This window comes from Neovison vison, chromosome 3 (assembly GCF_020171115.1).
Source record: "Neovison vison isolate M4711 chromosome 3, ASM_NN_V1, whole genome shotgun sequence".
Lineage (NCBI taxonomy): Eukaryota > Metazoa > Chordata > Mammalia > Carnivora > Mustelidae > Neogale > Neogale vison.
This window is the reverse complement of record NC_058093.1, coordinates 47654625-47678663: the sequence shown is the minus strand read 5'-3', so window position 1 is coordinate 47678663 and position 24039 is coordinate 47654625. Positions and strand designations below refer to the sequence as shown.

General features: G+C 58.6%; 2 protein-coding genes across 2 annotated transcripts; one reads left to right on the top strand and one right to left on the bottom strand.

The window, feature by feature from the left end:
* Window positions 1-2653: 2653 nt before the first annotated feature.
* PDCD1 (programmed cell death 1) lies at window positions 2654-13080 on the top strand. The gene is made up of 5 exons (XM_044240912.1): window positions 2654-2782; window positions 10511-10870; window positions 11399-11560; window positions 12598-12632; window positions 12847-13080. The coding sequence occupies exons 1-5, from the start codon at window positions 2707-2709 to the stop codon at window positions 13078-13080; spliced, it is 867 nt and encodes a 288-aa protein (XP_044096847.1). The 5' UTR covers window positions 2654-2706.
* A 5701-nt stretch (window positions 13081-18781) lies between these two features.
* NEU4 (neuraminidase 4) lies at window positions 18782-21732 on the bottom strand. The gene is made up of 3 exons (XM_044240911.1): window positions 21461-21732; window positions 21098-21353; window positions 18782-19990 (listed from the first exon to the last, which is right to left on the bottom strand). Exons 1-3 carry the CDS (start codon window positions 21659-21661, stop codon window positions 19008-19010), a joined length of 1440 nt encoding a protein of 479 aa, XP_044096846.1. The 5' UTR covers window positions 21662-21732; the 3' UTR covers window positions 18782-19007.
* Window positions 21733-24039: the final 2307 nt, after the last annotated feature.

The following is a 24039-nucleotide window of genomic DNA, read 5'->3' as shown; positions in this document are numbered from 1 at the left end:
GAGCCACGTGTGAGGGGCCGGCTCTCGGCTGTTTCCGAGACTGCGAGGGAACCTGGTTACCTCAATGACCACACACATCTTTCTTCATCAACTATCCCTTGAATGGGGCTCCTGGGTTGTCCCTGGTGCCTGCTTGTAAGTGGAGACAGGGACGGGCAACCCCAGCTGTGACCTCAGCTGGGACCCCCCAAACCCAAAGGGGTGAAACCACGACACAGGGCAGGGAGGAGAGGGCCAGCCTGTGGGGGACACAGGGAGGGACACAAAGGACCCTGATCTTGCCCTTCTTTCCAGTCAGGGAGCCTGTCCTATCCCTAAGAAAAGATGATGAGGGAAGGAGACAGTGTGTGACAGGGACAGTGTGACAGGGACACTGTGTGACAGGGGCACTGTATGTGATGGGGACAGTGAGTATGACAGGGACGTGTGTGGTTTGAACAGTATGCAGTGGGGACAGTATGTCTTGGGGGGATGGTGTGTGTCATGGGGACAGTATGATGGGAACACTGTGTGACAGGGACACTGTGTGTGATGAGGACGATGAGTATGATGGGGACAACGTGTGGTTTGAACAGTATGCAGTGGGGACAGTATGTCTTGGGGGGACGGTGTGTGTGACAGGGACAGTGAGTATGACAGGGACACTGTGTGAGAGGAAGAATATGTGTTTGGGGAAAAGTGTGCTGACAAGTGGTAGGAAGCTCCCTTTGGGAGTACAGCACCCTAGCAGTCCCTGGGACCCCTGCCCCCTCCCCCACCTGTCCCAGCTTCCCTCCCAGGCTCTGATCCCATCACCCGCTACACCTGCCCACCCTAGTGTGGAGTGTGAGGTTCCTCCAGGCTGTGTACCCCTCCCCTTCCCGCCTGCAGGGTCTCTGTGCCCTCCTGTGACTCCAAATCGGCCTGTTGACCCAACCCTCCAGGGCGCAAATGCCCCTTCCAACCTTTTGAGTGGGCCGTGCCCACAGCCCCTCACCCCAAGGAAGCTCAGCGGGATGGAGGAGAAAGGAGGACACAGAGGGTGCTGGGGGAGGGGCACAGTGCATCCCAACTCAGGACAGGCAGACATGCATCCAAGTTCTTGCAGATGGAATCACAGCTGGGGTAGCTGGGGGGTGGAGGGTGGGGGGTGGCTCTGTAGTCGCCTGGAATCCCAGCACACACCCCTCAGACTCGCCTCTGAGGGAGGCATGTCTCCCAGCGCAAAGCCTGGGGCTGGAAAATGCAGGTCCCCCCGTGCCCACGGGGCCCGAGACTTGCCGGGCCCCTGGCAGCCCCGAACCCCACCTGACCGCACATCCCCAGTCCGGGGCCCCAGGGGAAGCCCCGAGGGCTGGCGGACCAGGAGACACCTGTCCGGAGGGCCCACCCACCCCCCAGCAATCCGAGGCCTCTGGGCCTAGTGCCCCGCCCCCTGCCGCCCACGCGGGGCTCGGGGAGTGGCCCTGCGCTCACCACCGAAGCTTCCTCTGCTCGCCTTCGCTTGCAGACACCATCTTTGATGCTCTTTTTCCATCGTTTCAGTTGTCTTTAATGTTTTCCCTTGGCAGCCGAGCCCGAGGTGAACGGGGCCGGGGCGGCGCCAGCTGTCGGGCTGCTCTCGGGCTGTGAGACCCACGCACCCAGCCTGGGGCTGCCGCTGTCAGCAGTTTCCTCTCGCGCTTTCCATTCATCACCAACCGCTTCCAGCAAACCCGCCACGGCCAGACGTGTGGCTGCACGCGGCAGGCGCCCTGGAGACCCCAGGCCCACGACCCAGCCCGCGCCGCCCCCTCCCGGCCCGGATGAGCCTGGAGACCCCGGCCCACGACCACCCCCAACCGCCCCTGTCCCCAGGCTGCGCTGAGCAGCCCAAACGCTGAAGGTTAAGCCCCCAACACGGGACGTCTTCAGGAGACCGGCAGGTGGCACCCTGAAGCTTGGGGGCTGGGGGTGCCAGCTTCCTGCAGGAGCCCCTTCCCCCCATCCAGGGCCAGGGCACTCCAAGGCCTGGGACAGGACAGGAGGGGAGGGGGTCTCAGGTAGGCCTACCAGAAATGCCCTTCCCGGACCCAGCCTGGGGCTCAGGCAGCCCCTCAGCTGCCCCAGCCTGGCCTTGCAGCCCTGGGGGGAGGGGCACACCCTTGGCAGTGGCCCTGCCCCCACCTTCTCCAGCACTTGCAGAGTGTGGTCGGTTCAAGCCTTCAAGAGAAGACAAGGTGGGCATGGGCTTGAGCCCAGCCCTCACCGCATCCCCAGGGGCCTGAATGCATAGTCCACCTGCAAAGGGCAGAATGGGTTGGGGAGGGGAGAAAAGAGAGTCCAGTATCCCTCACAAGCCTCAGCAGAAGGGGAAAGAAGCCACAACAAATGACAAATTGCTCAGATGGAGAGACCCCACAGGGGAAGAGGGGCAGCTGGGTGCCCCCCCATCCGCCTGTGCTTCACTCTTCCCCACCCCTCCCCCTACCCTCTGTACTACTTTCTCTCGCCCATCCCCCTTCTCAGTCCCCTACTCTGTCTCCCCCATCTTTCTCTCCCTCAGTCCCCCAGTCTCTCTCGGGCTCCCCTCCTATTTCCACCCATGTGGAGGAAGAGGAGGAGGAAGAGGGGGTGGGGCTGGGGCGTGTCCCTCCGTCCTGACCCGGGACAGTTTCCTTTCCGCTCACACCTCTGCCAGAGCCGTGGAGGAGGAGACTGGCAAACCAGGCTGGCTGCGCTCTGGGCATGGGGACCCCACGGGCGCCCTGGCCACTCGTCTGGGCCGTGCTGCAGCTGGGCTGGTGGCCAGGACGGCTCCTAGGTATGTGGGTCAGGGCTGGGTGGCATGGGATCAGGTCTCAGGGAAAGACCTCTGGCTCTTGGTCCCTGGCAGACAGACAGGGAGGGGGCTGTGCTGGGATCTGGCCTCATAGGCCCTGGCAGGGTGCTGTGTGACTTTGGGTGGGTGAAGTGCATCTCTGGGCTCCAGCTTCTTGCCTGCCCACCTCACTTGGCAGTGAGTCCAGCCCTCACCTATGAGCAGGCAGGAACATCCCAGCTGTTCCTCAGGGTCCTGTGGGACAGGCTTGCCCCTCTGTAGGATAAGGGCTGACCAGAGCGCCAAACCTCAGCCCAGATGCCCCATATTTTCCAGGGATTGGAACCAGTGCCCCAGGGGACTGACTGTCTCTGTGAGGTCCCAGGCAGATGGCCAAGAGACATTTCTCTAATTATATCAGAAGAGTAACCATTCAAGTGGAGACTGTCCACTTCTGCAGCCCACCTGCTGTGGACCTAGGTCTCTGGACGAGACTCTTGTGTGTATAGGGTCTGGGTTTGGCTGCGAGCATCCACGGCAGGTTCCGGCAAGGGGGCCTGGCCCTTACCCCCCTTGCACAGATTATCTACCACTGGGGACCCCGGTCGAAGTCCATTGGTCGGGGAGAGGGGCCCAGCTGCCCTTGTCCTCGGCTGCTGCACAGATGGGAACATTGAGGAAGGTGGATCCTTTGGATGGGCCCAGGGTCTTTCCTCTGGACCTCATTAGGCTGGGAGGTGGCATGGCCCCCAGAAGGACCACAATGAGGTCCCACTGGGACTGCCCATACTGGAGTCTTGGTGCACCTCCCGGGCCTGCTGGGCAATGGTGGGGTGCCAGCCGCCCTATGTTTCCTCCCTAGCCCAGCCTGGCTCTCCAGGAAGGCAGGTAGGCCACTCTCAGGATTAGCGGAGGAACCTCAGAGCTGAGGTCAGAGGCCCAAGGGCATGTGGCCAAAGGTGCCCCGTTGGGGGGCCTTGCGGGGGAGCCCAGGCACAGAGGCAGAGGTGTGAGTATCACCCCAGGAGGGGGAACGGAGGCATAAATGTGGGCCTTGACTCAGCCCTGGAGGCCCACAACCCCCCGGGACCCCTTCCCCAAGCAGGGTAAGGTGAGAATGAGATACTGCAGCCGCTGTCCAGAGTCAAAGGCACCAGCTTGGGGCTCATTTTCCCCATCTCAGCCCTGAGCACACCACGTTGCCAACATCATATGTCGGGTCACCCTCTTCCCCTTCCACCAGACTTGGGCGCTCCTGGCTGCGGGGACATTTGAGTGCTATCTCTTTGCTTTCCTAATTTATTGCCCTTATTATTTGGATCATTCCCATGGATGTCTCCCTGCCCCCCATACCTCCTTACGTACGTGTTTTTCTTCCATTTAATGGAATATCCCAAACTCAGTAGCTGGCTGGCCCAGATCCTAGTGAACGAGAGTAAGGAGGAGTACAGCTTTGGAACAGGACAGGCTTGAGTTCAAAGGAAGGCATGGCTGATGAGACCTTTGGCAAGTCACCTCGTCTCACTGGGCAGCGGCATTCTTACCTGCGGCTGGGGACGCTAGTGTCTGCCTTGCACTGAGAATTCAAAAAGGTCAATTCTGAAAACTGCCTGCGTAGCCCATGATCTCTTTTTTGAAGGCAGATTTGTTTTAGTTATTTTTCCAACTTAAATTTTTGAAAAAATGTCTGAAACATACAGAAAAGTCACAAGAACGCAGTAGTGAACACCCGTTACTCCAAGTCTCCGATTGGCTGTATTGGCACCTTTGTGAATGGATTTGCTGGGGCTTCGGGGAAAAAAGCCAGCCCCTGGAGGCTTCAGCACCTGGAGGTTGTGGTCTGGCATTTCTGGAGGCGGGAAGTCCGAGACCAGGTGTGCATGGGGCCAGTTCCCACCAGGACCGTGAGGGAGGCTCCCTTCCAGGCTCCCCCAGCGCCTGGTGTTTGCCAGCAATCCTGGGGGCCTCAGCCTGTGGACGCAATAGCCCATCTGGCTCCAGCATCATGTGGCGCTCCCCTCATATGCTGGTGTCCAAATTCTCCCCTTCTTGTAAGGACACCAGCCATGTTGCATTAGGAACCCATGGGTTCTAGCTTATCTTAAGAAATTATGTCTGCGGGGCACCTGGGTGGCTCAGTGGGTTAAAGCCTCTGCCTTCGGCTCCGGTCATGATCCCAGGGTCCTGGGATTGAGCCCCGCATAGGGCTCTCTGCTCAGCAGGGAGCCCGCTTCCTCCTCTCTCTCTGCCTGCCTCTCTGCCTACTTGTGATCTCTCTCTCTCTGTCAAATAAATAAATAAAAATCTTTTTTAAAAAATTTCTTAAAAAGTCATAAAAAAAAAGAAATTATGTCTGCAATAACCCTTTTTTTTTTAGTAGTCTCCGTACCCAACATGGGTCTTGAACTCACGACCCTGAGGTGGAGAGTCGCAAGCTCTACCCATAAGCCAATGCCCCTACCCTATTTCCAAATAAGATCACACTGTGCCATGCTGAGGCTGAGGGCCGTGCCAGCAGGTGCACTGGGGGGCACGGCTCCACTCATCTCACAGAGGTCAGACCTCTCTACTAACACTCCAGGGGCTCTCCCCCTGGGGCCCTTCGTTCTGATGCTCCCTCTTGCTGGATTATCTTGCCCTGATGGGAGCCCAGTCAAGGGCCGCCTACCTCCCTGGATGTCACTGTCCTTGGCTTCTTCTGACTCTGGTCAAACGCCAGTTCTCTCTGTCACCACCACTGGCATTCTGGTTGGTTTTTTTCTTTTTTCTTTTTTTTAAACTCAGATCTCAATTTTATTTTAGATATGGAATACTTAGAATTAAGAATATATTTTTTAAAGATTTTATTTATTGGGGCGGCTGGATGGCTCAATCAGTTGAACATCTGCCTTTGGCTCAGGTCATGATCTCAGGTCCTGGGATCGAGCCCCACATCGGGTTCCCTGCTCAGCGGGGAGTCTGCTTCTCTCTCTCCCTCTTCCTTTGTGTGCTCTCCCTCTCTCTCTCTCTCTCTCTCTCTCTCTCTCTCTCTCAAATAAATAAATAAAATCTTTAACAAAAAAATATTTATTTGAGAGAGAGAGAGAGCACAAGCAGGGGGAACAGCAGAGGGAAAGGGAGAAGCAGACTCCCTGCTGGGCAGGGAGCCTGATATGGGGCTTGATCCAAGGACTCCAGGATCATGACCTTAGCCGAAGGCAGACGCTTAAGCAATTGAGCCACCCAGGCGCCTGAATTAGGAACATTTATATTAGTTGTAGGCGCACAGTGAAATGATTCGCTATTTGTACATATTACAAAATTTAACCAGTTAACACTTGTCACCACACAGAGTCACAAAATATGTAAGGAGAACTTTCAGTATTCACTCTTCTAGGTACTTTGAAACGTGCGAGAAAGGATTATTAGCTACCGTCCCCATGCCTTACATCCCATCCCCGTGACTTACTCATTTTATAACTGCAAGTTTGTGTCTCTTGACCCCTTCATTCCTTCCACTGACACCCCACTCCCACCTCAGACGACTGCTAATCTGTTCCCTATATCCAGGAAGTTTTTGTTTAATTTTTTCTGTCTCTCTTTTTTTTTTTAAGTTTCCACGTATAAATGAGATCACACAGTATTCATCTTTCTCTGACTGACTTATTTCTTTTTTTTTTCTTTTTTAAGATTTTATTTATTTATTTGACAGAGATAACAAGTAGGCAGAGAGGCAGGCGGGTGGGGGTGGGGAAGCAGGCTCCTTGCTGAGCAGAGAGCCCCAATGCTATTCGGGACTTGATCCCAGGACCCCGAGATCACCAGGACTTGATCCCAGGAGCCCGAGATCACAATCTGAGCCAATGGCAGAGGCTCCAACCCACTGAGCCACCCAGACGCCCGCGACTGACTTATTTCACTTGGCGTAATGCCCTCCTTGTCCACCCATGTTGTCACAAATGGCAAGATCTCATTCTTATGGCTGCGTGACGTCCCATTGTGTGCGCACACCACACCTTTTTAACCACTGTGGACGGACACGCGGGCTGCTTTTGTACCGTGGGTCTTGTAGATAATGCCGCAGGACATATGGCAGTGCATGTGGCTTTTTTCTAATTTGTGTTTTTGTTCTCTTTGGGTAAATACTCAGTAGTACAGTAGCTGGATCCTAGGGCAGCTCTATTCAGTTTCTAAGGACCCTCCACGCTGTTCTCTGCGGTGGCTGTGCCAGCTCCCATCCCCACCAACAGCGCCCGAGGGTGCCTTTTTCTCGTTGTTTCGTGTCTTTGAGTCTAGCCATCCTGACAGGTGTGAAGTGATATCTCATTGTGGTTTCCATTTGCATTTCCCTGACGATGAGGGATGGTAAGCGTCTTTCCTGGTGTCTGTCAGCCCTCTGGACGCCTTTGGAAAACTGTCTATTTAGGTCCTCTGTGCATTCTTTAATCTGATTATTTGGGGGGTTTTGCTATTGAGTTATGTGAGTTCTTTACGTGTTTTAGATATCAACCCTTCATCAGATAAATGATTTACAAGTATTTCCTCCCGTCCTGTAGGTTGCCTTTCCATCATGTTGATGGTTTCCTTTGCTGTGTGAAGGGTTTGAGTTTGGTGTAGTCCCCAACAAAAACTTGCTTGTTTTCCCTGCCGTGAACCCCCACGTGCCCCTGACGGGTCCCAGCAGGGTGGGTAGGTGTGTGTCATCTGGGTGCATCGGACACGTGTGGGACCTCAGGGACGTGTTGATCCTCCATGCGGCAAGTTCAGGGACCCCACGGCAAGGAAGTGAAGGCACCCTGTCCCCCTCCTGCCGCGTGGGAGACTCATGGGGGTTGTAGGAGGTGACCGTCCACCGGGTGACTCTTCCAGTACCATAGGCAGGTCTTGCGTAAATCAACTGCTGGCTGGGTGCTAGATGAGAAAGTTGTGACCTCCAGGACAGCAGTGGCTGTGCCTCCTGCCACGCAGCCCGTCCCACCACGCTGGGCCCGACCCTGAGATCTCCCCACCTGCGCACAAGGCTCCCTCCTTGCCATTCCCCAAAGAAAGGCCCTAGGGCCCCTTACTGACATTTTATTATCAAATACGAAATAAGTAGATGACACTTCAATGTTCAAAGCCAAACAACACAAGATTCACAGGTGTTCCTACTGTAGGGACGGCCGTACTCAGTCGGGCTCTACTACCAGCGCTCCTCTGGGGAAGTTTGGGTTGACTTAGAGGTGTGTGTACACAGGGTCCCTGTCCCATCTGGCCGTCACACCTGCTCCAGAAAGCAGCGAGCCCAGTGCCCACCGAGCCCCCCTCTCACCCCAGTGAGGTTTCAGACCCGTGCTCCCACCGGCCCGCTTCCCCAGGTGTCCCTGAGCCCCCGTTCCAGGAAGCTCATCTTTCTCCATGTGGACAGGCTGCTGAGCACCCAGCCGGGATCCCCCCGTGGGCCTGCACCCCAGCCAAACCGTCAGAGCCCTCAACAGCCATGCACCTTGTGACTTTGGGGAGGTGGGTACTCCCTGGTCAGAATGGGCTCTGGGGCAGCATCAGGGTGTAGGGCTTCCCCTTTCCACACTCCCCACAGGGAAGACCACCCCGACATGTCTCGGGCGGGACCCATGGCTGCTGCTGCATCCAGGCTTCGGCGCTGACCATGCTGTGAGACCCCCGGGGGTGAGGGTACAACAGGCACAGAGATGGGGGTGCCCTGGAGAGGGGTCCAAGGAGAAGCAAGAAAGCCATGGTGCCACCAAAGGGAATGGGGTCTCAAGGGCCACCAGGAGGGACCTGGGAGTCTGCAGAGCCTGAGCAGGACCAGGAGGCTGCCACATAGAGACTGAGGCAGAGGCTGGGCTAAGGGCCACCCAGTCTGCCCTCCTTGCCAAGTTCGGCTTCCCCAAGAGGTGCTGCAAAGAGCCAACCAACAGACAAGTGACCCAAGTGGTCACCAATTTGGGTGAGGGGTGGGGTAGTTGAGGGTCTGATCCAGAGTCCACTCAGGAGCCCAGGGGGAGGCCTGTCAGGGCGGGGGCGGGTGCTCTACAGGAGGGAAGGGGATGCTACGCACCTTGCGGAACCCCAAGGGCCAATCCTCGGAGGCCCAGATTCTGTCTGGAGGCCTCAGTGGGAGGGGGTTCCTGGTGGGCATTTGTCAGGAGGCAGGCGCAGGCACATCTCCAGTGGGACCAGGGGCGTGTGGGGCTGGGCAGGAGACATGCAGAGTGAGGGTGGGGGAAGGCCCACGGACCCAGCAGCCCAGGCCAAGGCGGCAATGCCCCGACCGACTTCGGCACCCCAGCGCCCCGATTGCCTGGTTACTCCCATGATGCTCTCTTTATAAACACGTGTGCTTCTCGAATACACGGATAACGAAGACATGCGTCAGGACCGCCAGGGAGGTCCCGCTGTGGTGGGCCAGCTGTGAGTGGGTGGGACACGCAAGGACAAATAGGAAAGGGGTTTAGCATGGTCCCCTGTGGGTGGGGGGTCTCCTCTGGGAAAGCCGGGCTGGGGGCCATGGGCAGATGCCCAGCCCCCAGGCCAGTGGGCGTCTCGTCTTTGCAGTGTTTGGGAGCTGAGGGGTATGGGACGTGTAGGGGGGCCAGGAAATGACCTCACTGGACCACGTCTGGGTCTGGGTATTCCCTCCCGGGTGAGGAAGCCAAGGCCTGGAGCAGTGTGGCAGTGACCCGGGAGGAGCCCCGGGCTTCCAGGCAAGGTCCCCTGGCCAGGATCAGGGCAGCCAGAGGCAGACCCAGAGCTGGGTCCCGACAGAGCAGCTTGAGACCTGGAGCATCCTCCATCTGCGCCTTGGTCCCCGTGTGTCTATCAGGAATCACAGCACAGCCTCCCTGGTGAGCCAGCTACGGAGAATGGAAGGCTTAGCACGTATGGGCTTGGCCGTGGCTCCTACCCTGGGACCCTGGGAGACTCTGACCTGTTCCTGTGTCACCTTGACTCCCTGTGGGGTGCTGCTGTCCTGTTGCCTGGGCCAGATGGGAGGGGCTTCTGCCAAGTGTGTGTGTGTGGGGGGGGGCACACACACTCACCCAGACACGTGTGCATGTGGTGGTGAGGCAGGCACCGGTAGAAGGAGGCGTGAGCCCCTCCAAGGATTGGGGGTATCCCCGGGGCCAGGGCCTGGCAATCAGGTGTTCTTGCAAGAGGAGTGTGGGTCAGAGTCCAGGACCATCAGGGGCCTCCATTTCTATCCATATCAGGGATAATGGCCCAGCTGCTCTGAACTCCAGTCCCCTGAGTCATGGCAGAAGGCAGAAGGCAGACCCCATCCCAGCTCTGAGCTTGTCCCGCAATAGGCTGAAGGCTGGACCCTGAGCCTGCCGGATGCTGAGCTTTCCAAGAGAGGCCCCCACTGGCCCGCCCAGCATCCTGGCCCGCCCCTGCCCCCATCAGGGCACACAGGACCAGACTAGCACGATGAGCCAGGGACCCAGGATAGTGGAGCTAGGAACATGACAGTTAGGCCTGCAGGGAGGACCTGAAACCCCACTGTTTGGGGGAGAAATAGGAGATCTGGGGGTCAGAGCCAGAACACAGCCCAGGCCTCGAGTCCCAGTATCGTCAAACCTCACCCCACCATGGAGTTGCCTGGTGAGACGTGAGCACCATATCCCTGGGGCTGTGCAAGAAGTTGCAAGGCTTGGAGGCAGAGGCCCTGTAGCTGGGGGAGTTGGGGGGAAGGATCTGGGCCGCCGTCCCCACGCCCCTCCCTCACCGGCTTCTGGTCCTCCCCCACAGACTCTCCTGACAGGCCCTGGAGCCCCCTCACCTTCTCCCCGGCACAGCTCACTGTGCAAGAGGGCGACAACGCCACCTTCACCTGCAGCCTCTCCAGCGTCCCCAAGAGCTTTGTGCTCAACTGGTACCGCATGAGCCCCCGCAACCAGACAGACAAGCTGGTCGCCTTCCAGGAGGACCACGTCCAGCCTGGCCCGGACAGACGCTTCCACATCACGAGGCTGCCCAGCGGCCGGGATTTCCACCTGAGCATCGCAGCTGCCAGGCCTAATGACAGCGGCACCTACCTGTGCGGGGCCATCTACCTGCCCCCCAACACACAGATCAATGAGAGCCCCCGTGCAGAGCTCACCGTGAAGGGTGCGGCCTCAAGCCCAAGATGGGGGTGTGCAGTGGGCAGGGCCTCCCCGGCTCCACGAGCAGCTCTGTCCACACCCAGGCCCGCAGGGACAAACGGCATCAACCATCAACCTCTGGGATGGGACACACCCCCAGACCCTCTGCCCTTGGCGGGAGGGCACAGCCTGAGGGAGGGCGGCAGGTGGCTGGCACCTCTCAGGATGCAGCAAAGCTCAGGTTCAGCAGAGGTGTGGGCAGGGCGGGGTCGGGGACAAGACTGGCTAGTGCAAGACCAGGGGCCAGACCTTTGGACATGGAGAGCGAAGGGGAGGGCCCTGAGTCCCTGCCCTGGCTTCCCTCCTGCGACCCCCTCCCTGAGTCCCTTCTCTAAGCCCCCTTCCTGTGCCCTCCTCCCTGAATCTCCTCCTTGAGCCCCTCCCTGTGTGCCTCTCTCTCAGTTCCCCTGCCTGTGTCCCCCTCCCTGAGTCCCCTCCTTGAATCCCCATTACTAAGTCCCCTCTGTGAGCCTCTCTCATTTTGCCTTTCCAGAAAGAATCCTGGATCCCCCCACAGAGAGCCCCAGCCCCCCACCCAGACACCCTGGCCAGTTACAGGGGTTGGTCATTGGCATCACAGGTGTGCTGGTAGGGATCCTACTCCTGCTGCTGCTGACCTGGGTCCTGGCCACTGCTTTCCCCAGGGCCACTCGAGGTAAGGCCCCGCCAAGCCCCACTGTTGTCACTACCCCAGTCTCCTGAAGCTCCTCCCCCCAGCCACCACCACCCCTCCCCGCCCACAGTGAGCACTTCTCATGGAGGGGCTGGGGCTGAAGAGGGCCTCCCAGGTTCTGGGGTCACCCCTCTCCCATACACCTGCTCTAAGGAGGGGTCTGAGGGGAGTGGGGTGGAGAGGGTTGTGGCCAAGGTCACACAGAAAGGCAAGCAACAGCCCCCCCAAGGCTGAGCCATCTATGCTGGGAACACAGGGCCCTCCCAAACCTCAGGCCACACCACAGCCCACAGGACACTGAAAGGATTTCTCACAGCTGCTGGGCTCTGCCCTTGACAACCACAGACACCAGGGTGGTTGCTGTGAGCCCCCCAGTCACCCCCACTCACCCCCACTCTGCACACATCCTGACCTCCTGGTTGTCCTAGACAGCTTGGACTCAGTCACTCTGATGACCACGTCTGGGACTGGAAGGAGGCACCCAGAGGGGACCCAGCCTGGGGGTCAGCTCCTCCAAAGGCCCGGTCCTGGTATCCTGGGCCAGGGGGCACCCCAGGGAACATGTGGCCGAACGGGAGGCCCCATGGGGTCCCAGACAAGCCCCCCTGCAGCTGTGTGGCCTCCGATGGAGAGACACTGGCTGCTGCGTTGCTCATCAGGCGTCTGCTATGTGCGGAGGGCTGGTGCCTGCATGTTTCCCCGTGGGGGGTTTGTGGCCAGAGATGGCAGGTTCCCATGGCAGGAGTATGGGGACTGGAAGCCAGAGGGCCTGTATGGCCGCCACCCAGCACAACTCCCGGTCCACATGGGACCTGTGGCTCTCCACTTGATGATCAGGGACATAGGGTCCTTGCGTGGGGGGTAGGGTTAGCCAGACCATCGGGCAAGGGAGAGGACATTCGGTCACCCTCATGGGAGCCCCTGGGGTGGAAGGGCCCTGCTACAAAGCCCCCAGCCCCACCACCTGCAGGAGCGTGGGGTGTCCCGGGCCTCCTCATTCCAGATGCGCTTCTCTGTAGGTACCTGTGCCTGTGGGAACGAGGACGAGCCCCTGGTGAGTTCCTTCCCTTTGTGGCCCCGGGTGGTGGGGGTCCGCAGGCTCAGGAGCACGCCTGTCTCCGGCCTTGTCATGGGATCTGAGCACAGGGACACCAGACCCTAGCAAGGGTCTGAGAGCCCAGGCCCTGCCCTGGCCCCTGGTGGGCACGCGTGCACCTGCCTGTCCGCCACCACAGACCACTAACACCTCCCTCTTTCTCTCCCCAAAGAAGGAGGGACCCTGTGCAGTGCCTGTGTTCACCGTAGACTATGGGGAGCTGGACTTCCAGTGGCGAGAGAAGACGCCGGAGCCCCCCGCTCCCTGCATCCCTGAACAGACAGAGTATGCCACAATTGTCTTCCCCAGCATGCCGGGATCCCCGGGCCGCAGGGCCTCAGCCAATAGCCCTCAGGAACCCCAGCCTCTGAGCCCCGAACACGGACCCTGCCCCTGGCCCCTCTGACCAGCGGCTTCCTCGGGTGGCCAGCATCCCTCAGACCCTCCACTGGGAGCCCAGGTGGGAGCCTTCCCTGAAGGAGTGTGCAGTGGGGAGGAGGTGGGGAGTCGCCCCAGGGCTGAGCCCGGTGATGGTGACCAGCCTTGCCTAGGCCAGCCCTGCTCAGCTCCCCTTGTTCAACCTGGGGGTAGGAGGTGTCCCTGTCGCCTGCTGTGGTCAGGAAAGGAGACGACCCAGGACTCCAGGCCCAGCTGCCTGAGCCAGTCACTTTCTGGTTGTGCTGCACTGGGCCTCCCACCAGTGTCTCCCCGGGGCGGGGGCGGGGTGCTGGTCTAGTGCTGTGGCCTCCAGAGGGTCAGGCTGCCCAAGTCTCCGTGGCCCCCCACCACCTCCCAGGGGAGCCTGCTGCCGGGACACGGGCGCACAAGGACCCTGGTTGGAGACCCTGCCTTGGAGTAGTGACATGCCCCCTTGTACACCCAGAGGGGTCCACGCAGGGGGTGGGGACCTTGTGCTCCTCCAGGCCTGGGAGGGAGCTCCTGGCAAGGCAGAGTGGGGGGCCCATGGGCCACCCCCAGACACGGTCCCACCCACCAAGCAGCCCCAAGGTGGCGGGGTAGCAAGGATAAGAACAGGCAGAGCTAGAGTCACCCCCTCAGAGGCCAGTTCTGGGGACCCTCCCCCGGGAATCGCCCTCCGGTTGGCAACCACACACGGTGCTATTTAAAGGGGCCTCGCCCAGCAGGCAGGTCTGCTGCGGGGCAGGCCGGTCTGTGGCTGCCTGGGTGTCAGGGACTCCGGAGCACATGTCCTGTCTTGCATTCCACAAACACTTCAGAGTCCCTCACCCTATTCTATTATATTATAATTAAATAATGACAAAAGTTCTAAGAAAAGCCCAAGTTCTCTCCTGCTTTTGTGGTGGGAGGGGAGGGGGGTGAGTTTCTGCCCAAAGATGGAGGACTCAGCCAGCCCTCCCCAGGCCCTCATCCTCACTGTCCCAGAGACCCCCCAAGGCCTCTCATCTCTGCTCCCCCCACGTGCATGCCCCACAGCCTCCACAGGGTAAGATCCCTATAGTTCAGGGTGCCATGGGGCATTACCCTCCAGGAAACCTGTCCCCAGACTGCCTCAGCCTGGCACGGCTCCCCCCGACCTGAGAGTCCCTCCCAGGCAGCACCAGGGCCCTGGGCAGTGGGCATGCAGGTGGGCTGCACAGGTGGAGAGAAGGTGCGGCATCGGTAGAGAAAGAGCCCTTCCCACTCACAAAGGAGCGTCTGTCCATCTTCCAGAAGAAGATACAGCCCCGCTGTGAGGGGACCTCAGTTCTCGTCCCAAACTCGCCCCTTCCCAGTGCGCCCTGTCCAAACCCTCAGGGGCCGTGCACAAAGCTCCCCCCAGGTCCTCTGCATGCACACCCTGGCTTGCCGCACAGGGGTCCTGTCCTACTGCGCCGGGGTCCTGGCCAGTGCCGTGAAGGATGTAGATGCACCTCACCCAGGACAAGGCAAGGAGGCCGCCTTGTTCTGAGGGTGCCAGGCGGAGTCACACATGGAGGGACACTGCTGGGGAGTCTGCTGGCTGTGCAGGCTTGAGAGTCTGAAGAAACCAGTAGCTTCCATGGAAAGACAAGGACAGTAGTGAGAAAATGTCACACATCTAAAACTAACCCCCAGAAACACTTGGCTTTCATATTTTCAAACAATAAGCAGTCAGAAGAAAAAGTGGCCAAGATCTTCTATTGACAACAGCAACAGAGATCAAATGCCTGAGGCATCGGTTTTATGAGAAATGTGCGACCCCACAGGACAACTTGGGTGCAAGGGCGGAACACCCCTGTGGCAGGAACACTTGGCGCCGTTCAGAGGCCACATTAACCTGTAGCGGTAACACAGTCCCAATAGAAGCCCACATCTCTGCAACTGAGAAGTTCATAGGGAGAAACAAACAAGCAGGCAAGAGCCAAGGAAACCGAGAAAAGAAAGTGAAAGACAGCAGCTTGATCAGACCTGCCGCTAGCGACGGACGGTGGCACACACACCAGAGGACGGCCATGAGGGGACAAAGACAGAGGCAGTAGTAAGTGGTGTTTATAGCACGAATAAAAAGTATCAGGCAAACTCCCTCCTCCTGCCATGCACTTGCACGCATCCCAAATGTAAGTGTAAACAGAAACCCTGAGGCTGGAAGGCAGGGGTGAGTTCCTCACACTAGAGCAGAAGACCTTCCTGATGCTGGCTAGAATTCACAGCGTCATGAAAGAGAAGATGGAGACATTCCATTCTACAAATTGGGGGAAATGCTTTAATGTGGCAAAGAGAAGTGTCAAAGCAAACTAAGGGAAAGTATTGATAATATTACACAAAAGGTTAATACTCCAATTAGATAAAGATCTTCTAAAACACGGAAAGGGCGAGGTCAAAGGGACAGTGGGAAAGTGAAGAGAAGCTATGATGAGGCACTTCCCAGCTATGCACACGTGCATGTACACATGCACATGTATACACACATGCACGTGTACGTGCATGCACAAATGTATGTACATGCACACGTACACATACACGTGAATGAGCACACATACATGTGCACACTTGTACGACACAACCATACGCATGGGCACGCACATGTGCATATACGCACATGTACACAAACGTGTGTACTCAGATGTACACGTACCACACAAACCACAAACACTATACATACGTGCACTCCATGTATGGATGTACACATCCCTTCAGCAACAAAAGCTGTTCCATTCACTCATAAGGAAAATGCAGATTATAGGGAGCCTGTCTGCAGGCAACACTGAACCATCCTCCACATCACTGGCGAGGATTCAGGGACGAAGGCCCCTGGAGCACCGGAGTGTGGCGGGCGGGATGGCCACACTGGAGAACTTACACTAGCCACACATTAGCCAAGCATTTGCCGTTTGACCCACGAATCCCACCTGTGAAATAACGCCCGGGGGTGAGCCAGGTGCCCGGGAGGCCCCAGGGCAGGTGGTCAGAGCAGGAGGGCCCGACACAGGCTCTGAGTGAAGAGATTCCCTGGGACCTCGGCCCATGCTAGTCAGTGTGGGATATGGGCAAATCACTGCCCCTGCAAGGAACCGAGTTGGTGTCCCATCAAAAGACCAGGGAGCACTTTGAGCATAAAAAAATACCAAAATTAAAAGTAAAAATCGAGTTAACACATTTTGAATATGTTTTTAAACAAATGCGATCATTATCTTAAAAAAAAAAAAAAAGAAAAGAAAAAACATACACAGCAGAGAGGACAGGAAGCAGTGGCCTCGCCAAGCCACCGGCCGGGCCACCCACTGGCAGCAGCGAGGCTCCGATGAGAAGCCAGCGAGCCAGGCACAGTCAGCACTTTGCTGCTCACCTTCCCGGAACACGGCCTCTGCAGCCCGCCTCCACTCACTTTTTCCGTCCCCTGCTCTGCCCCAGCCCCATGTGTCACCGACACAGGCTGGGGCATCTCGCCCACCCCCACCCACGCCCGCCCAGCAGGTCCCTCCCTGCCAGCCCCGCAAATCTCACTGGCGGTGATGGCAGGAACAGGGGCGGGGGGGGGGGGGCGAGAGGGGTGGGGGTGTGTGTGAGCCTGGGCTTTTCAGATGAGGCCTGAGGCAGGGAACCCAGAGCATAAGGCATGTGGCCGCCCTCACAGCCAGGGCCCACCTGAGCCCTGCACTTGGAGCCCCTCTGCCCAGGAGGACAAGCCCTCCCACGACCTGGGCTACCCTTTCCTGGTCTACAGAGCTGGAGCCAAGAGCTGGCCACCTTCAGTGAGGAATCCAAGGTCAAGCTGGACACACAATTTCCCCTGGGGTCACGTCCCCTGTTAATGGGGTACAATGTTGTAACTGATGATTTCAACGGCGATACAGAATTATCAACCAAAGTCATGGCTCACTCAGGGCTCCATCTCGGTGTCACACACCCTGAGGTTTGGACAAATGCACAGTGACACGTCCCCACCATGAGAGCATCACATAGCGTCATCCCACGGCCCTAGGAGTCCTCTACACCCCACCTGTTTATCCCTCCTCCCCACAAACTCTGGCAACCACCGGTCTCTTGTCATATGGGGTCACAGGGCAGGTAACCTTCCACTCAGTGGTACACAGTTCAGGGTTCTCCATGTCTTCTCTGTCTGGACGGACCACAGCTTGTCCGCTCATCTTCCAAAGGACATCCGGATTTCTTGCAAGGTCCGGCAATGACGAATGAAGTCACTATGCACACCCACGTGCAGGTTTCTGTGTGGACATGAGTTTCCAGTTCATCTGGATAAGCACCAATGACCACAACTGCCACAACCTATGATAAGAGGTGGTTGTTGCTAAGAAACCGCCAAACTTCCTGGTGGCTGCCCTGTCCCGCCCTCTGCCCGTGCGAGGGACTGTCCTGCCGGGACATCCCCACCCTCGCCAGCAGGTGGTGCTGGCAACGCGCCAGATCCTGACCATTCTGCTAAGCGAGCCCAGGACCTTCCCCTGACACAGGATATGGAGCATTTTTCCATACTCTCGGTTGCCAAAATATACAAACAACTCTTAAACTCAACAGCGAGAAGACAAACAGCCTAACTGAAAAAGAGGCAAAGCTCTAAACAGACACTCACCAAAAAGATCTACAGATGGTACCACCACTTTGGAAGACTGGAGAGACAGCTTCCCACACGGGAAACTACCCAGTAAACCAGCACGGATGGTCCTGAGACTCCCGGCAGAATGCACGGGGAAGCTGGGCCACCCAAAAGTCTCCTCTCCTAGTGTGCAGACTTTCGGTGAGGGATTTGGGGTCTTCAATAGGGTTTTTCCGATTTTCTATTTCTTCTTTAGTAAGTTGTACTTTTCCAGGAATTGTGCATCTTGTCTAAATTTTTAAGTGTATTGGCATAAAAAGGTTCCTAATATCTTCTTGAGATCTTTGAACATCTGGAGGAGCCCCGCACACCCTCTCCCATTCCTGATGTGGCTTATTCACAGTTCTCTCCTTTTTCTATCACCAGTCTCAACAAGATTATCAGCTTAATCAGTTTTCTAAAAACCTGGCTTTGGCTCTCTTTATTCCCTCTACCGTATGATTTTTCTTATCCCTCTAGGTTTGCTCATGATCGTTCTCTTCCTTGTCCTCCCCCTTGGATTCAGTTTCCTGCCCCCGCTACGGCGGGGCGGCGGCGTCCCTCGCTTCAGCGGCCCTCTCGCCCCGTGCGTGCAGTGTTCACGTCATTAATTTCAGACTCTTTCCTCACTTTCACCAGACCTGCTTCTTTGGGCCAGGAGCAATTCAGAATCATGTTTCTCAATTTTCAGAAATCTTCACAAGGAAGATTTTAAATTTCCATTCGCGTTTATTTCTAGCTCAGTTTCACTGTAATTGTCAATCCTTCGAAGTCTTGTAGAGACTTGAATTCGTGATCCAGCAGGATGTCAGTTTTTACACCTGGGTGTATTTGAACAGGTGTAAACAGGTGTATTTGAATGCGGTTATCTCCTGCTGGGTTCTCTGTGTGTCCATTTAGTAAGGTCTGCCCATCAGCCTGACCATATCTTTTTTTTTTTTTTTTAAGATTTTATTTATTTATTTGACAGACAGAGATCATAAGTAGACAGAGAGGCAGGCAGAGAGAGAGAGGGAAGCAGGCTCCCTGCTGAGCAGAGAGCCCGATGTAAGACTCGATCCCAGGACCCTGAGATCATGACCTGAGCCGAAGGCAGCGGCTTAACCCACTGAGCCACCCAGGCGCCCCAGCCTGACCATATCTTTTGTATCCTCACTGACTTTGTCCGTTTGCTCTATCGGTCTAAAATTTTCCACTACAACTATGGCTCTATTTTCTCCTCTAGGTCTGTCTGCTTTTGCGTCATATTTCAAAGCACAGTGTTAGAGACATACAAATGGGTCTGGTGAGAGGACCCATCAGGAAGGCCGGCAGCGCTCCTGAGGTTTACCCCCGAGGCTGCGAGGTTTGGGGCCCGCCGGCACATGCTGCAGGACCTCAGCAAGGGAGAACATGCAGAAGGAGATCTCCTCGTAGGAGACCCTGGCCCCACTCTCATACAGACAAGCAAAGGTCAGGGCTCCCTTGAGGGTGGGACCGATGGAGGCCAGGTCAGAGTAGCCACTGGGGCCCTCGTAGATCACCCAGGGCTCCGTCCAGCTGTGGGGATCCAGGGGGGACCGGCTCAAATGGATTCCCATGTGGAGCCGAGCCCTGCGTCCCACCGGGTGGGAATACAGGAGCCAGGTGGGGCTATGAGACAGTGTAGCAGGGAGCCAAGGGAGTCTTGGGGCCCAGGGGCCCCTGGTCCCACTGAGCCCAGCCCCCAGGCCAGGCTCCTGAGGGCTGGACCTACATCCCTCCATCCCGCTGAGCCCTTGGTCCCCTTGGGTGTCTGTAATACCCTCCTCTGAGGGTTGCCAGACTCTGGGACAGAGGCGTGGGGACTGGGGGTGGTTCCTGGCACCTGCCGACCATCTCTCAACCCTTAGAGAGTGGAGCGGGCCAGGGAAGCCCAGGATGCTGCCTTGGCAGCCCCAGGAGGTCTCAGCCAGTGCCGGCACGAGCTCCCCGGGCAGGAAGGAGGCACCCTCATCTGTACTAAATGCCTGCACGCGGCTGCCCAGGGGACTCCGGGCGTTGCAGTAGAGGAGGCCACCCGCCTGCCCACCATCCAGTGCAGCCAGCTGGCACTCGCCCGAGCGAAGGTTGGGCACAAGGCCTCCACGATGCCAGGTGCGACCGTGGTCGTCGCTGTAGAAGGTGAAGGCATGGGGGCTGGTCCTGCAGATCCTGCCGAAGCATTCCCTCCGGTCCACGCGGTAAGTGTAGGCCGGCACCAGGAGGCGGCCGGAACGCAGCTGGATGCCGTGGCCAGGGCCGACGGCAAATGTGGCCCAGTCTGTGGAGGAGAGGGGCTGCCGGCCATCCCAGCCAGGAGACGGCCGTGGCCGCAGCCTGGCACCGCCACCCACCCCAGGGAGTTGGGGAGGATCCACGCCCCAGTGCCTCAGATTAAGGGACGACTCATGAGGAAGCCCCCACCGACCATGCCCCTGCCCTCCACTCCTGCTGGCCGCTCCAGATCGTCAGGGGCCAGACAAGCCTCTCTCAAGCATCAGCAGGAGCCAGGAGCCAGGAGCCCAGGCAGGCTACTTGGCTAAGTTCTCAGCTTGTGAGCAGGTAGCCCGTTCTGGAGTGTGGATGGACAGTCAACAACAGTGCTGTCCAGACAGCGGGCCAGCCAAGGGCAGGGGCTATGCAGACCTTCAGGGTGGGGTCGAGCCCTGGGCCTAAATCCCATGGAATGGGTTCCACGGGAGCAGATCGCTCTCTAGACCAGCTCTGTGTGTCCTGTCCAAGCCTCAGAACCTGCCACACCTCTCAGCTTAGATCCTACCTACAAGGGTCAGGGGGACCCCTAGGTCAGTGTCCCCATGCCAAGGTTGGTGCCCTCAGAGGGCAGTTGGTGGTCAGGCCTTTAAGGAAGGGGCAGAAGGAGTGGAGGAAAAGCTTTAGGGTCAGGCAACATGCACAGACCTGATCCCTAGGCTGGACACCCCCGGGTTAGAAGGCAGAGGGCAAGTGGTAAAGGAGGTGAGGCAGCAGTGGAGTTGGGAGGAGGGAGGGACCTCAGCACTCAGACAGAGACAGTCTCAGTAAGATGAGCCTGCTCTCCAGGCCTAGGGAGGTAACGAGCACCCATCTCTAGGACTGAAGGGTTCAGGGGAGGGGGTGGCAGCCCCAGAAAAGAGTGGGAGTGGTCCTTAGGCTGGGAGCTGTTGTAGGTAGCCCCCTGACCTGTAGCCGGGCCCCTCCCCCGCCCCCCCATCGTTTGGACCTCCAACCCAGTGTGGACACCCCCAGACCACTGTGCAGACACCTCCCCATGAGACCCCACCTGCCACTCTGTGGGCCCCCTAGCCCAGTGCAGACAAGCCCAGGTGCATCCCACCCTGCTCCCCACCACCCCATGAACATCACAGCCCCCTACCCACACCCCACCTACCCTGCTCTGCGCCGCCCACCGCCTCCTCCGTGAGGTCCCTGGCCGCGCCCCAGCTGCGCCCCGCGTCCCGGCTGGTCACGCAGCAAAGGCGAGCGGCATTCCTGCCGGTGGCAATCTGCGTGGCCTCTGGCGTGCGGCCCCGCACCGCGATGAAGAAGAGGAAGATGGTAGCCGTGTGGGCATCATGCACGGGGCAGGGGTTCATGGACCGGTGCTCCTCCAAGGCCGCCGTCGCCAGCACGCGCACGGCGCCCCACTGCCCGGCAGAGGGAGGGAGGAAGGGAGGGCAGGCAGCCTCAGTTTACCTGGGTGCCAGGCGGTGCCCTGCCCGAGTCTTACCCGCCATAGGTGCCCGGCACTCACCCTCACGGAACCCCCGGCCAGCGTGCCGCTCCTTTGCACCAGGCGGTGGGCATGGGCATCATCAGGGCTGAGCCGCTGCTCCGCAAAGGCCAGTAGGGTGGGCACAGGGGGCACAGACAGCAGCGCGGGCACACGGTACGTCAGGCCACTCCTCTCGCGCTGGAAGAGCACAGTCCGCTCGGGGACACGTGGGGCCCCCATGTTCTGGGAGGCACAAGCCGGGGTTCAGTTTCCCCAAATAGGGGTCCCACGACCACAGGCAGCAGGGAGACACAAACAGACACACCAGATACACAGAAAATGAAACAAGGAGAGACTTAAGCACTGAACAGAGGCACCCACAGACGCACGCGCATTTACCACGGCCCTGGGAGACAGAAAGACGCTTGCATTCCACACACTCAGACACAGGCTTCTTGGAGAAGGCGCCCCAGCTGCTGCCCCCACCCTTCTCAGACCTGGGGGGCTCTGGGATTCTCGGCAGTGGCCAGGATGGATGGGGGCGGGGTGGGGGGAGTGGCCTGCTGAAGGCTGTGGGGGGTGCCAGTGGGTGTCCTGCTGAGAAGGGGCCTGAAGTCCAAGTCTGAGCAGGATGTCTGCAGGTGCAGGGAACCAGCCACCCTGCTCCTTGGGCTCCTGAGCCAAGCTGGGAGTTAAGCGAGGTCCAGCAGAGCCACCCCACCCGCAGGGTGCCCCAAATGGCTCCCACATGTGCCTCAAGGGAGTTAGAGGCTGTGCAGGCTGGAGGGGCAGTGAGCAGGACCCTGAGGAGGCCAACGAGGTCACCACCCTGCTGTCCTACCCCACCCCCTCCTGGCAGAAAGGGGGCCCAGCCAGCTCCGGCCTGCACTGGGGGTACCCTTGGGAAGAAGCTGCTCCCCACAATGACAGGAGGAAGATCTGCACCCGCCGTGTCTGAGGCCCAACAAGCGGCTGCTCACCGAGGTGGGAAGCCAGGCTGGGGAGGGGGTGCCGAGCCTGGGGGCTTCCTGGAGCAAAGGCTAAGAGGGGAGGGGAGAAGGGCAGAGAGGAGGCCACATTCCAGGCACCAGGCAGACCCTGACTGGAAGGACCCCGGGAGGGACTCAGCAAGGACAAAGAAGGCTGTCCTCGCTGCAGTCCTGTTCCCAATTTCTCCTGTCCCTGCGTCCGGCGCCCTGCACTGCCCGGCTCCCTGACCTTGGCGGGTCAGCTGGCCTCCCCTTACCACAAGCTGGGGCTCCTGTGGGGGTGCGGGGGAATGACCAAGGGCAGCCTTTCTGCAAGTAGCCTTCCTCCAAGTAGCCTTCCTCCTGGGAGTGTGCTCCCAAGGGAGGCCATGAAGGGGTATATCTGGTGTGCACCAGGGGTCTGTGATCTCCCAGAGGAGGGTTTCTTTCTCTGATTTGCACAAAGACAACCATGGTCTGACCCAGCCCCCCACAGGGATGCAAGTGAGGGAACACCGTCAGGATCCGGGGCCGGCAGGCAGAGCCTGACTTGGAGCAGCCAGAGCCCGCGGCCAGATGCTGGTCAGCGCTCCGCACCAAGGGGAGGAGAGAGTGGGAAGAGGGGGGAGAGCACAAAGCCCCATATCCCACTTGGTAGCACCGCTCTCAGAGGGTCAAGTCGCTGCACACAGGGCATGGCCTGGACACGTCTGAGGAGAAGGGATGGAAAGGGGTTGACCCGTGGCAGGAAGAACACCCTAAACAAGAGTGGCCTCGCTCAGACGCATGGGAGGTCGCACTGGCTGGCTCAGCCAGCGGCCCCAAAACACAGACACCTCATCTCAGCCCACCTCTGCCCAAGGCCACCTGCTCCTGAAAGGCTCTCATGGGCAGCGCTGTGGCCTGCTCCATCGCCCGTTGAGCCCAGCAGGCCCCCTGCCAATCTCAGGCCTGGGGGCTGTGAGAGCAACTTCCTGTGTCTGGAAGCCCCTGGGCCCCACGCCCACTCTGCCTTCAAAGGGCAATTGTGCCCCAGCAGGAAGCAGGTGTCAGTGGCACGTGTCCCTCCAGGCTGAATGGACACAAGGGCACATTCTCTGCACTTGGCTTCCTCCACTGGGCCAGAGACCACCTGGACTGTGAGGTCGCCCAGAACCGCTGCTCACTCTGCCTGCCCAAGCAGGATGAGGGCATCCCACGCTGTCCTTGCCTAGGTCCCAGGTCTCTGCAGAGCCCCAAAGTCCTGGAGAGAACCTCTCAATCTAAGAGGCAAAGCAGAGCCTCATGGGCAACTGGACCAGTTTGGCCAAATCGTTAGGGTCCAGGGATTTGGCTTGACCAGGATAGGACGGCTGTGTCCCAACATCCTGTCAGGGCTGGACATCCCAGGTCCCCACCCACACCCCCATAGGAGCACAGCCCCTGTCCTACGGCAGGCTCCCAGCCTGCCACAGGGCACTTAAAAGCACACGTATGAAGAGCAAAGGGCTTTGCATACAAGTTGGGCAGAGGGATCCCCAGGTCTGTCACTTCGGGAAGGGTCTCAAGTCTGACCTGAGTGACCTGTGCCGGGTGAGGGGCCAGAACTCAGTTGCAAAGCTCGGGCCACGTGGAGCAGGGCCCACACACACGTCAGCTTCCACAAGCTGG